Source organism: Coregonus clupeaformis, chromosome 11 (assembly GCF_020615455.1).
Source record: "Coregonus clupeaformis isolate EN_2021a chromosome 11, ASM2061545v1, whole genome shotgun sequence".
Taxonomy (NCBI): Eukaryota; Metazoa; Chordata; class Actinopteri; order Salmoniformes; family Salmonidae; genus Coregonus; species Coregonus clupeaformis.
In genome coordinates this window covers 51,308,089-51,322,879 of record NC_059202.1, presented here as the reverse complement: position 1 = coordinate 51,322,879, position 14,791 = coordinate 51,308,089, and the positions used below count along the sequence as shown (strand labels likewise).

The following is a 14,791-nucleotide window of genomic DNA, read 5'->3' as shown; positions in this document are numbered from 1 at the left end:
TAGTGAAATATCAATTGATAGAAAAACCTATCAGAACTTTGAAATATATTTGTAAAACAGTACACAGTCAGCTTGCTAACTGTAGTATGTTGCTAAGTGAAGGTCCACCATGTGCTCATTAAATGCTAACATTGGCCAAAAATGTCCACACTGTCATTGTCCACCCTGTCAGCAAGCCTTCCATGACAGGGTGGACATGGTTCATGACAGGAAAGACATGTGCATAGTTTAGGCCATATACTGATAATGTTACACATATTACAACAGCTATTACACACATTTTATAACAGTACATGCTATACATAGTAAGAATGGACAATATGGACAATTTTGTTGGCAATATCGGTATCAGCAAACCTAGTTTGATAATGCAAGCCTAGTTTACCGGGACTGCCAATTAAAGTGTGTAAGGGAACATTTTGAATCGTCTTTTTCAAGGAATGAGATCAAAAGGAGCTGAGATAGCAAGGAGATATCGGGAACGTCGTGATGCTGACCCAGACAGAAGAAGAAAGTACCTTGAGAAAGAAAGGGTCAAATGGAAAAAGACAGAGAGACTGGAAAGAAGAAGGGGTGTCAATGAGCTCAGTGAGAGAGAGAAGAGGGCAAAAAGAAAGAAATGGAGAGAGGCAAAAAGTCAAGCCAGAGCCAGAAACAGGGCCAGTGCTTTGCTACAGTCAGAGACACCACCCAACTCCCCTGCTGAAACTCCTGAAAATCAGCATGAGCCAGGGCCCTCCAGGTTAGATCATTGGAAGTTTAGCCGTCTCAGACCCTTTTGGGTGGTAACCCCTTCTTCCTCTGACCGTGACACATGTCTCTGCAAAAAACATGAGAACTTGCAATTCATTGCCAATGCCTTGCAGAGCCAAGGGTTACTGTCCTCAAGAAATATTGAGGAAATGTCTGAAGCAACCATGTGTGACCCGAAAGCCAAGGTCTGTGCTTATGGTGAGTGCAGTGAATGCCTCCTAACTTGTCACCCGATGCTGAAAACCCCTGGGGAAGAGAACATTCGTTTATCTCAGTGGATGACAGAGAAGATCAAGAAGGATGAGAAGGTGTCAACAATAACAGTGAAAAAGGGAGATAACAACAACAGAGCATGAGCTTAACACAGATTTCCAGGAGAGGCTTCTCCATTTTAGGAGCCATGTCTTCAACATTAAATGGCAGTTTGATGCCTACAGGGAGCTCAGGAGGAGTCTGAAGCACAATGAGTCCCTCTTGCATATAGATTTTAGTGAAAATTACTCATGTAAGTACAGCGAAGAAATACAATCTGTGCATTTTGGAGGCTCACACAAGCAGGCCAGTCTGCACACTGGAGTGCTCTACACCACTGGTGAACAAGCGCCACACACCTTCTGCTCCATATCACCCTCCAGAAGACATGACCCTGTGGCCATCTGGGCCACCTTGATCCAGTTCTGAAGGTAGTGAGAGAACGACACCCTCAAGTCAGCACACTTAATTTTTTTAGCGATGGGCCTGCAACACAGTATCGACAAAAGGGAAATTTCTTCTACCTCTCAACGGAACCCTACAAGTATGGCTTCAAAGAAATAACGTGGAATTTCTTTGAGGCTAATCATGGGAAGGGGGCACCAGACGGTGTGGGTGGGGCCCTCAAGAGGTCAGCAGACCGGATTGTAGCCCATGGAGGAGACATTCCTGATGCCCAGAGCTTGTATAACAAGCTGAAAAGCCTGGACACATCTGTCGAGCTGTTCTTCATCCCAGAGAGGGATATTGAATCAAAGCCTGAGGTACCTGCAATAGCTGCCATAAAAGGCACTATGAGAATCCACCAAGCTATCAGTCTGACACCCGGCCAAATGAAATACAGAGACATTTCATGTCTGTGTAAAAGGGAGGAAGGTGTTTTGGACTGCCCCTGCTTTAACCTTCAAGAGGTCACTCTAGCTAATGTTCCTGTTTCATCTGACAAGTCCCCAGCATGTGGAAAGACACCAGATAATCCTAGGAGACCAGAAATGATTGAGGTAAAGCACATTGGAGAGTGGTGCGTCGTTAATTATGACAATGAAGCATACCCAGGTATCATCATGGATGCAGAAGGGCACAGTGTGAAAGTTAAGTGTATGCAACGCCATGGCATAAACTAGTTCAAATGGCCAAGTCTTCGGGACGACATCTGTTGGTACCATGACTGGCAGGTACTTTGCCTAATACCAGAACCACAGGCTCTGAACAAGCGCTCTGTACAGATTGAAGTGTCTGCATGGAAGTATGTGGAACAGCAACTGCAGAACTGAGCCATGTCTCTGCAGAATGGGAGAGACTGTTTGGAGATGCATCCAAGTGATCTTTCTGTAATATTCTGTTTTTTCAAATCAACTGTTCTCCACTTAAAAAACATTTTTCTTCTTGTTCTACAGTTGAATGTTTGACTTTCACTGTGCAGAATGATGTACAGAGTTTAACGCTAGAAGGCCACATTAATGTCTCATTTTGGGCATCTTTATTCAGTGGCTGCATGCAGGTAGAGTGGATCAAAAACAGTCTGTTCAACTTGTAATTTCCCCCTACATGGGAAAAGGCATTTTTTACATCATTTTCTTGCATTGTTCCTTTCATTTATGAGGCCATTCAATGACATTTCACAACGTGTCCACCCTGTCATGCCCAGGGTCCACCCTGTCATGTCACTGTCCACCCTGTTATTTTCATGTTCTATGAAAATAAACAAATTATTTTCACAAGTTAGCAAAATCTTTTGTGTCATTCCTTTATAAACAAATGAGGGCCAAATAGTATTGTTTGAAAGTTTGACCAGATATCTTTTTTGTTAGATTTTATTTAGAAAAGAAAGTGCAACTCTCGCAGATTTTATAGAGAAACAAATAGTTTGCCATAATTTCATTATTATCCAAATACTTTTCCCATAAACTAAAATATATTGTTGAGAAAGTGACTAAATAGTTTTCTGAAAATGTACGTTTTATAATCACTATGTAATTACAATGTATTTATTCTGCTTTGAAATTGTCCATGACAGGGTGGACATAATTTGCTGTTTGCATGTAAATTGTCTGCTTGCAGTTGATTTATAAAAAGTGTGGGAGCTTGACCAATATGCATTTCTAACAGCATAACATATACTTAATACAATGAATATGAAGTTCAATGGAAAATCTCAGCTTTTTTTGGGGGAAATGGGGAAGTCTCAAAGGCACCTTATGGTGATATTGACCCACATCCGATAATAAGCTCTGTCGGCAGCGCGGTGCAGGTTTCTCACAGCAACTTTTGTGGATTTTACATGTCGTGGTGGTCATCTTCAAAGTTGGTTCCGCGGGTCGCACATTTTTTAATAGCATGACATGGGCTGAATTAAATGTAAAAGGCTTTGAAAATAAAAAGCTTGCAGTACGCTCAGTGCTCCGTTTACAATTTACAGAGATACACTTGTTTTTGTGAGAAATCTTCTAAATTAGAACATGAATTTCGCATTAATATGAAAAGCATATACTAACATATGAAAATACTACATGTCATCTATCGTACCTCTATAATGTTTTTTTTTTTTTCTCCTGCGAGAAGAAAGATGAAGAGTTCAGCTGGAGAGTAAAACTCGCAGAGCATCTGGCCTCTATTGACTTAATTTTGGCCATCCTACAAGGGTAAAAACTCCAATAACTTTTGAATGGATTATGATAGAAACATGAGGTTTGGACCATTGGTTTTCTTAGAGGAAAAACATTTACCCATTGGTCAAAATATGTGTTTTTGATTGGACACCGTATAGCAGGGCTCTCCAACCCTGTTCCTGGAGAGCTACCATCCTGTAGGTTTTCACTCCAACCCTAATCGAGCACACCTGATTCTAATAATTAGCTGGTTGATCAGCTGCACCAGGTTAGTTACAACTGGGGTTGGAGCGAAAACCTACAGGAGGGTAGCTCTCCAGGAACAGGGTTGGAGAAGCCTGCCCTATAGTATGGCACTGCTAATGAACCACAGCTAACAGCTAATTTGCTAGCCATTTCGCAACTACTCTCTTACCCTGTAGCTCGTGGAAGGCCTCCTGGTGTTTGTTGGACATCTCCCTGGCCTCCTCTAACTCCAGAAGGAGCTGCAGCACCTGGCTCCTCAACTCCTCCAGCTCCTGCTCCTCAGACAGGGGCTCCTGCTGCTCCCTCCTCCCCTTCTCCTCCTCCTAGATAAAGATTGATAGATATAGAGATAGCACAGGAGGCTGGTGAGGGAAGGACGGCTCATAATAATGGCTGGAATGGAGTGAATGGAATGGTATCAAGCACATGGAAACGATGTGTTTGAAAATGTAATGTCAAACAGCAGCAGATTAAAAAAAAAAAACTGAATACAAAGTCAGGACCCATAGAAAGTTCCATAAACATGCCAGACGAATAAAGACTACAAAAGATAGCACCAACAAATATAAGAGCTTCTCTACCTCCTCCTCCTGATCTCTGTCCATTGTCTCCTTTTCGTTGTTCTCCAGTAGTCCTCTCTCCTTGGCTGTGATCTCATTGTCCATGCTGGGGCTTAGGCTGGGGCTGCTCTCCGCTTTCAGATCTCCACAGGGCTCATCTGAGAGGGAGAAATTGAAAAAAATATAGAATTATAGATGGTTGAAACCATATAGTCTATGGTAGAAACACAACACCACTTCAGATCACTCAGCTATACATTCTTGAAGACCTTTTACTTCAAGAGACACTTCCCCAGACACAGATTGGACTAAACAGCCCTTTAAATGAAGAAACCTTGTCAAACTTGCAGTTTCACATGTGAAAATCGCATATTCACATGTGAAGTACTGTAGCTGTTTTCATGTTGAGCTTAAATTTGACACATTAAACCATATTTTCACATGTATTACATTTAGAGTTCACATGTTGACACCACCTTTTCACATGTGAGGAGAATAACATGTTTCACCTCACATGTGAATTGCAGTTCACATGTGACATTTGTTAAAAACGTTCACATGTGAAAATCGGATATGTAGTTTCACATGTGAAAAACATTCTCATGTGAAAATCTAATTTGCAGGTTCACATGTGGGGTTGAAGTAATATTATTCTCCTCACATGTGAAAAGATGACGTTAACATGTTGCAGTAGCATTATTAAGGTGACCCATCCGGTCACGTCAAACAGTGCAGCCAGAATAACAACAGTAGCTGCATTTGCAAAACATGGTTAACCTTTTACTGCAGTGGGCTCAATCAGGGTCACACAGAGTGATTCTTGGTAGTCTTAAACAAGTCTAATTTGAAACAAACGTATTCACCTCACACATGGTTATGGGGTTAAAAAAACACCTTTACCATGTCAGATATAGAGTTGAAATGTATAACATTTTGAGTTTGCATCCCAATATTACACTTTATATAGATCACAGAAGACTGAAATATAACAAAACTGTTTGAAATAGAAACACTGGATTTTTGTCAGGTTTTTTAAAAATAATTATGAAAAACATGAATAACATAGTGGAGCTCCGTGGGGTATATAGCGTGATTATACAACGGGTGAGTCTAATCCTGAATACTGATTGGTTAAAACCGCATTCCAGCTGGTGTCTATTCCACAAGTTAGCACCGGCTAAATCTATGACGTTAAAATGCCTATTTACTCTGTTCCATCTGATTGCGCAATCCACTGTCTCATCAGCCCAGCCAGGCAATTTCTAAACTTGATCTCCACTATAAAAAGCATCTAGACATTATCTCACATTTCTTTTAGACTAACATTTCGTTTTCAACAGCAGAGATTTGTAATAACCTTGCTGTCTGTCTCTCCGACATTTGCAACATTGTTTCAATATTCAAATTCGATCTCCAGCTGTCCCATAGTAATGAACGTGTTGGGAGTCGGGATGAGACAGACAGACAGGCAGGTAGCGTTTCTCAGCCAGTCTAAATCATGAATCAGCTGGCATCATCTTTATGGATATATACAAAGAAATGTAAATTGAAAAAAGGTCAAACGAAACGAAGTGCAGCTATTTTGCAGTCTTTCCAGCTTCAGTTTGAAGTGATTGTGTTAGCTGTGTTGTTGGCTAGCTCCTCTGAGCAACAGTGTTCTGACGAGAGAGCACATTTTCTATGCCAGGCGAAATCACGCCTCATTAGCTCATTGTTATGGATGTGTCCAAATAAATGTCACTAGGAAAATGGCTTAAGCAAATGCAAATGCAGCTACTGTTGTTATTCTGGCTGCACTGTTTGACGTGACTGTAAATTAGCCATAGTTGGCTAGCTAGCAAGCAAGGGATAAGAACGTTTTCAGCCAGTATGGCAATGGAACATTTAGAACGAACGACTGGGTCGTGTCCATAGATACAGAACAAAAAGACTGAACGACTGGGTCGCGTCTCTGGCAACCGAACCGATAGAACGAACGACCAGCCGGCATGGGTAGCAACCCTAGATTTGTGTCTGGACTATATCTTGTGGAAGGATGAAATAGTATGAAAAATGAAAAACATTTCATTAATTGAAAAGGTTGGTAACCCGTTGTATAAAAGTGATAATGCCCTCGAAGCCGGTGTTTGGATGATATATTGGCTCAGTTTGCCGGCCCTCGACTTCATCTTGGGCCTAACAACAACCGTGCCAATATATCCTCCAAACACCGGCTTACTTACTTACTTAAATGGACAGCATCTCAATCTACTAGCCAGCTAGAATTAGGCTGTTCAGTTTGTGGGCAGTTACATGTTTTCTGGGCACAGTTGAGTAGCCTACAATGCTTATATGAAAATCATAACTGGCAAAGAAATTAACTTCATGTCCTGAATACAAAGGGTTATGTGTGGGGCAAATCCAACACAACACATCACTGAGTACCACTCTTCATATTTTCAAGCATGGTGGTGGCTGCGTCACATCATAGGTATGCTTGTCATCAGCAAGGACTAGGGAGTTTTTTGTTGTTGATAAAAATAAATGGAATAGAGCTAAGCACAGGCAAAATCCTAGAGGAAAACCTGGTTCAATCTGCTTTCCAACAGACACTGGGAGACAAATGTACCTTTCAGCAGGACAATAACCTAAAACACAAGGCCAAATATACACTGGAGTTGCTTACCAAAACAACAGTGAATGTTCCTGAGTGGCCTAGTTACAGTTTTTACTTAAATCGGCTTGAACATCTATGGCAAGACTTGAAAATGGCTGTCTAGCAATGATCAACAACCAATTTGATAGAGCTTGAAGAATTTTGAAAAGAATAATGGGCATGTTGCACAATCCAGGTGTGGAAAGCTCTTAGAGAATTACCCAGAAAGACTCACAGCTGTAATCGCTGCCAAAGGTTATTATAACATGTATTGACTCAGGGGTGTGATTACTTATGTAAATGAGATACTTCTGTATTTCATTTTCAGTACATTTGCAAACATTTCTAAAAACATGGGGTATTGTGTGTAGATGGTTGTCACACCCTAATCTGTTTCACCTGTCTTTGTAATTGTCTCCACCCCCCTCCAGGTGTCACCCATCTTCCCCATTATCCCCAGTGTATTCATACCTGTGTTCTCTGTTTGTCTGTTGCCAGTTCGTTTTGTTTCGTCAAGCCTACCAGCGGTTTTCCCCTTGCTCCTGGCTTTCTCAAGTTCCGGTTTTCTAGTTTTCCCGGTTTTGACCATTCTGCCTGCCCTGACCCTGCCTGCCGTACTGTACCTTGTCACACCAACCTGGATTATTGACCTCTGCCTGAGCTGACCCTGAGACTGCCTGCCGTTCTGTAACTTTTGGACTCTGATCTGGATTACTGACCTCTGCCTGACCTTGACGTGTCATTTGCCTGCCCCCTGTTTTTGTAATAAACTTGTATTACTTCGACACTGTCTGCATCTGGGTCTTCTCCTGAAATGTGATAATGAGTGAGAAATGAGTATTTGAATTTAGGCTGTAACACAACAAAATGTGGAATAAGTCAAGGGGTATGAAAAGATTCTGAAGGCACTGTAGCTGGAAATGGTGAAAAATAAACATGTGAAAAATGAACGTGTGAACAAAAAATGTCATGTGGGGATTTTTTTTTCATGAGGGGAAAACACTTGGAAAATGTACATGTGAAACTTCACACATGTCTGAAAACCACGTGACTTGTGAAAATTTAATAACAAACTAATATATAGATATATATATAAATATACAGTACCAGTCAAAAGTTTGGACACACCTACTCATTCAAGGGGTTTTCTTTATTTTTACTATTTTCTACATTGTAGAATAATAGTGAAGACATCAAACTATAAAATAACACATATGGAATCATGTTGTAACCAAAAAAGTGTTAAACAAATCAAAATATATGTTATATTTGAGATTCTTCAAATAGCCACCCTTTGCCTTGATGACAACTTTGCACACTCTTGGCATTCTCTCAACCAGCTTCATGAGGTAGTCACCTGGAATGCATTTCAATTAACAGGTGTGCCTTGTTAAAAGTTAATTTGTGGAATTTCTTTCCTTCTTAATGCGTTTCAGCCAATCAGTTGTGTTGTGACAAGGTAAGGGGGGTATACAGAAGATAGCCCTATTTGGTAAATGACCAAGTCCATATTATGGCAAGAACAGCTCAAATAAGCAAAGACAAACGATAGTCCATCACTACTTTAAGACATGAAGGTCAGTAAATACAGAACATTTCAAGAACTTTGAAAGTTTCTTAAAGTGCAGTCACAAAAACCATCAAGCACTATGATGAAACTGGTTCTCATGAGGACCGCCACAGGAATGGAAGACCCAGAGTTACCTCAGCTGCAGAGGATACGTTCATTAGAGTTATCAGCCTCCGAAATTGCAGCCCAAATAAATGCCTCACAGAGTTCAAGTCACAGACTTGCTGCAAAGAAACCACTACTAAAGGACACCAATAATAAGAAGAGACCTGCTTGGGCCAAGAAACACGAGCAATGGACATTAGACCGCTGGAAATGTGTCCTTTGGTCTGGAGTCCAATTTGGAGATTTTTGGTTCCAACCGGCGTGTCGTTGTGAGACGTGGTGTGGGTGAACGGATGATCTCCGCATGTGTAGTTCCCACCGTAAAGCATGGAGGAGGAGGTGTTATGGTGTGGGGGTGCTCTGCTGGTGACACTGTCTGTGATTTATTTAGAATTCAAGGCACACTTAACCAGTATTACTACACAGCATTCTGCAGCGATATGCCATCCCATCTGGTTTGTGCTTAGTAGGACTATCATTTGTGCTGCATCAGATGACCTGGCATCCACAATCCCCTGACCTCAACCCAATTGAGATGGTTTGGGATGAGTCGGACGGCAGAGTGAAGGAAAAGCAGCCAACAAGTGCTCAGCATATGTGGAAACTCCTTCAAGACTGTTGGAAAAGCATTCCACGTGAAGCTGGTTGAGAGAATGCCAAGAGCGTGCAAAGCTGTCATCAAGGCAAAGGGTGGCAATTTGAAGAATCTGAAATATAACATTTATATTTTGATTTGTTTAACACTTTTTGGGTTACTACATGATTCCATATGTGTTATTTCATAGTTTTGATGTCTTCACTATTATTCTACATTGTAGAAAATAGTAAAAATTAAGAAAATCCTTGAATGAATAGGTATGTCCAAACTTTTGACTGGTACTGTATATGTTTTTTTGTGTTCACACGTGTCCGAAAATCCCAGTTTGTTAGGGAACTCCCTTGAGTAATTTTTTTTTATCCAGAAGTATCTACAGCAAGACCGATCAAACTGGGGTTTGGCCCGTGACAACATTTGGTTTTGCCTCACAGATTTTGTTTTGTTTTTTATTTGAGAGTTAGAAAATTACAATACACAAGGTGCAATTTCGAAATTTGGTTGTGCATCAGCAGTTTTCCACTTCTTATGTCACTCAATTATCTGATGTCAGCTAAACATATTTTTTTTTATTGCTAGGTAAGGTAGTCTAGCCAGCTATCTAAACCTTGTAGTAGTCTAATCGTCACCAAATTACTGACCTGGCATGCAGGGCATGTGCCCAGGGGCCCTGACTTCCAGAGGGCCCCCATTGATTTTATTAGTCACTCTCACTCGGATATCATATGGACATGGCATAAGTCATGGGGTTCGATGGGGTTGAGGTCAGGGCTCTGTGCAGGCCAGTCAAATTCTTCCACACTGATCTCGACAAACCATTTCTGTATGGACCTCGCTTTGTGCACTGCTGAAACAGGAAAGGGCCTTCCCCAAACTGTTGCCACAAAGTTGTAAGCACAGAATCGTCTAGAATGTCATTGTATGCTGTGGCCTCCAGACCAGTATTCCTCTCCCACCAAACTTTACAGTTGGCACTATGCATTGGGGCAGGTAGCATTCTCCTAGCATCCGCCAATCCCAGATTTGCCCGTCGAACTGCCAGATGGTGATTCATCACTCCAGAGAACGCATTTCCACTGCTCCAGGGTCCAATGGCTGCGAGCTTTACACCACTCCAGCCGACGCATGGTGATCTTAGGCTTGTGTGCGGCTGCTCGGCCATGGAAACCCATTTCATGAAGCTCCCAACGAACAGTTCTTGTGCTGACGTTGCTTTCCGAAGCAGTTTGGAACTCGATAGTGAGTGTTGCAACCGAGGACAGACGATTTTTAACACTCGATTTTTGTTGGCATAATAATATGCCATTTAGCAGACGCTTTTATCCAAAGCAACTTACAGTCATGCGTGCATAATTTTTTTTGTGTATGGGTGGTCCCAGGGATCGAACCCACTACCTTGGCATTACAAGCGCTGTGCTCTACCAGCTGAGCTACAGAGTTATCCAATGACAGTGCCACGTTGAAAGTCACTGAGCTCTTCAGTAAGGCCATTCTACTGCCAATGTTTGTCTATGGAGATTGCATGGCTGTGTGCTCGATTTTATAGACCTGTCAGCAATGGGTGTGGCTGAAATAGCCAAATCCACTAATTTGAAGGGGTGTCCACATACTTTTGTACATACAGTATAGTGTATATGGCTACAATTTCATTAATGTTTATGTGATTTTATGATTGCTTACTAAAAAGCAATTGTTTACCTTTTATATTTCTAATTATAAACCGGGTGGTATGAGCCTTGAATGCTGATTGGCCACAGTATGACAAAAAATTACATTTTACTGTTCAAATTACATTGGTAACCAGTTTATAATAGCAATAAGGTACCTCCGGGGTTTGTGGCATTCCGCGTTGCATCATGCGTAAGAACAGCCCTTAGCCGTGGTATATTGTCGATATACCACACCCCCTCTGACCTTATTGCTTAAAAACATAATGTCTATTTGTTCGATCTGCGGCCCACCACTCAGATTATATTTTGGCCCACCAAAACCAAAAGTTTGAGCATCCCTGATCTACAGGTTTAATCTAATCTTGTTCGGGGAAACCAGCCGCAAGGCTATTATTTTATGTTTACTTTCATAAAAGCTGCTCCAGAGATGTCTCTTTCCTCTGGGCCTTTACAGCATTATATCCAACATCGCCATCTAGTGATACAGCTCCTACAGTGTATTGAAGTTTGTGCATATTGACGCAGTTGTAGAGTGAAATACATATACATTGTGTAGGAGCACAGAGCCCAGACTTGACATTGGTCAGGAACAAAAATCTCATTATTCAACATAAAGCTTGAATGTAATGCACTGACATTTACTAAACAAGGTCAATCTCTCAAACGCACAAAGCTTACAGTAAACAAAGACACAGTGTTTTTTGGGGTTTATGAATTAATTCACAAAGACATCCATCCATGGAAGTGTTGGTAAAATATACATTGTAGCTTAGCTAGCAAACATAACTCAGATTTTTGACATGTTTCTTCTCCTTTTACTACAAACCACACATTATTTTCTCCTTTTTCTAGAAGGTGGGGTGACAGTAAGTTACTGTCCTCTGCTACTTTCTTTCCTTCTTTCTCCCCCCCCTCATCCACGTTTCATGGTTGTGTTGTCGCTTTTTGTAATACTATTTTGTGCCTATTCCTATGTCCTTATAGTCCTGTTTGTTATGTAGTGTTTTCTGTTAAATAAAAAAGAAAGTAAGCTACAGTCATTGGCTGGACAGTGGATGGCGAGATGAAGGGATGGAGGAATGGAGGGATGGTGTCTAAGTAGCTACAGTAAGTCACCACTCAGCAATGTGCCCCAACTTTCCTAACAACACTCTGAAACTACCGTTTAGAGACACTGAAATGTGATAAAACACCACAATCTAACAACAGCTGTTCTTACGATGTCAATACATTGGACAGAATATGACACCTTATCCACAAACTGTGTCATTACCCAAGTACTTTAATGCTAAAAACAGTCTCAGGCTATATAAGGCATAACAGCATATCCGGATTGTCAGCAGTCATCAGACAGTCTGGGATATATCGGGAAATAGGAAAATATATCACTTGGTACACACACGCGCACACGCACACACACACACGCACACGGGACCAGGATTCATTCCTCCAGCACAACAACTTGACCTCCAGGTCAGGTCTATTTTCAAAACGAAATGGATAGACGTTTGTTTTAGAGCAGTGTGGAAGTACTCCAAAAAAGTGGTAGGAGAAGGGCGAGAGAGACGTTGGAAACATTGTTTACAAGGTGAGAGAGAGAAACATAGGCAAAGAGAAAGAGAAGAGAGAGGAGAAGAGAGAGAAAGCAGCGAGGGACAGAGAGTAAAACATTAACTAACGGTGTGTGAGCGTGTGTGTACCAAGTGATACATTTTCCTATTGCCCAATATATCCCAGACTGTCTAGTTAATGTGCTACAGTAGCCCAGAGGGCCCAATCTTACAATCTCACACAATCTCACAGCTGAGGGGCAACATGTACAGCACTGACACAGGTAATTATTTCCATGTCACGTGCGCACATACGCACGCACGTACAGTACTTTGCAAAAGTATTCCTCTCCCTTGGCGTTTTCCCTATTTTGTTGCATTACAACCTGTAATTTAAATGGATTTTTATTTGGATTTCATGTAATGGACATACACAAAATAGTCCAAATTGGTGAAGTGAAATGAAAAAAATTACTTGTTTCAAAGAATTCAAAAAAATAAATAACAGAAAAGTGGTGCGTGCATATGTATTCACCCCCTTTGCTATGAAGCCCCTAAATAAGATCTGGTGCAACAAATTGCCTTCAGAAGTCACATAATTAGTTAAATAAAGTCCACCTGTGTGCAATCGAAGTGTCACATGATCTCAGTTTATATTCACCTGTTCTGAAAGGCCCCAGAGTCTGCAACACCACTAAACAAGGGACACCACCAAGCAAGCGGCACCATGAAGACCAAAGAGCTCTCCAAACAGGTCAGGGTTGTACAGATCAGGGTTGGGTTATAAAAAAATATCCGAAACTTTGAACATCCCACGGACCACCATTAAATCCATTCTAAAAAAAAATAAGAATATGGCACCACCACAAACCTGCCAAGAGGGGGCCGCCCACCAAAACTCACGGACCAGGCAAGGAGGGCATTAATCAGAGAGGCAACAAAGAGACCAAAGATAACCCTGAAGGAGCTGCAAAGCTCCACAGCGGAGATTGGAGTATCTGTCCATAGGAACACTTTAAGCCGTACACTCCACAGAGCTGGGCTTTATGGAAAAGTGGCCAGAAAAAAGCCATTGTTTTAAGAAATAAATAAACAAACACGTTTGGTGTTCGCCAAAAGGCATGTGGGAGACTCCCCAAACATATGGAAGAAGGTACTCTGGTCAGATGAGACTAAAATTGAGCTTTTTGGCCATCAAGGAAAACGCTATGTCTGGCGCAAACCCAACACCTCTCATCACCCCAAGAACACCATCCCCACAGTGAAGCATGGTGGTGGCAGCATAATGCTGGGGGAATGTTTTTCATTTGCAGGGACTGGGAAATTGGTCAGAGTTGAAGGAATGATGGATGGCACTAAATACAGGGAAATTCTTGAGGGAAACCTGTTTCAGTCTTCCAGAGATTTGAGACTGGGACGGAGGTTCACATTCCAGCAGGACAATGACCCTAAGCATACTGCTAAAGCAACACTCAAGTGGTTTAAGGGGAAACATTTAAATGTCTTGGAATTGCGTAGTCAATGCCCAGACCTCAATCCAATTGAGAATCTGTGGTATGACTTAAAGATTGCTCTACACCAGCGGAACCCATCCAACTTGAAGGAGCTGGAGCAGTTTTGCCTTGAAGAATGGGCAAAAATCCCAGTGCCTTGATGTGCCAAGCTTATAGAGACATACCCCAAGAGATTTGCAGCTGTAATTGCTGAAAATGGTGGCTCTACAAAAATATTTACTTTGGGGGGATGAATAGTTATGCAAGCTAAAATTTGCAAGTTTTTTTGTCTTATTTCTTGTTTGTTTCACCCAAAAAATATTTTGCATCTTCAAAGTGGTAGGCATGTTGTGTAAATCAAATGATACAAACCCCCCAAAAATCCATTTAAATTCCAGGTTGTAAAACAACAAAATAGGAAAAATGCCAAGGTGGGTGAATACTTTCGCAAGCCACTCTATACCCTGTACAATCACATGTTTGCAGTATATGTACTGAACAAAAATATAAACGCAACATGTAAAGTTTTGGTCCCATGTTTCATGAGCTGAAATAAAAGATCCCAGAAATGTTCCATACGCACAAAAAGTTTATTTCTCGCAATTTTTTTGCACAAATTTGTTTACATCCCTGTTAGTGAGCATTTCTCCTTTGCCAAGATAATCCTTCCACCTGACAGGTGTGGCATATCAAGAAGCTGATTAAACAGCCTGATCATTACACAGGTGGACCTTGGGCTGGGGACAATAAAAA

General features: G+C 41.4%; 1 protein-coding gene across 4 annotated transcripts in view; it reads right to left on the bottom strand.

Moving 5' to 3' along the window:
• Window positions 1-14,791, bottom strand: part of LOC121577087 (coiled-coil domain-containing protein 136) — a 64,835-nt gene that overhangs the window by 32,574 nt on the left and 17,470 nt on the right. For all 4 annotated transcript variants that reach the window (XR_006002562.1, XM_041890857.2, XM_045223582.1 and 1 more), the window contains 2 exons: window positions 4,442-4,578; window positions 4,030-4,183 (listed from right to left, as the gene is read on the bottom strand). Coding sequence is in view for 3 of the 4 variants with exons in the window: in XM_041890857.2 (XP_041746791.1) it covers window positions 4,030-4,183; window positions 4,442-4,578 (291 nt within the window). In the remaining variant the exon portion in view is untranslated. The remainder of the gene's footprint in view (window positions 1-4,029; window positions 4,184-4,441; window positions 4,579-14,791) is intronic.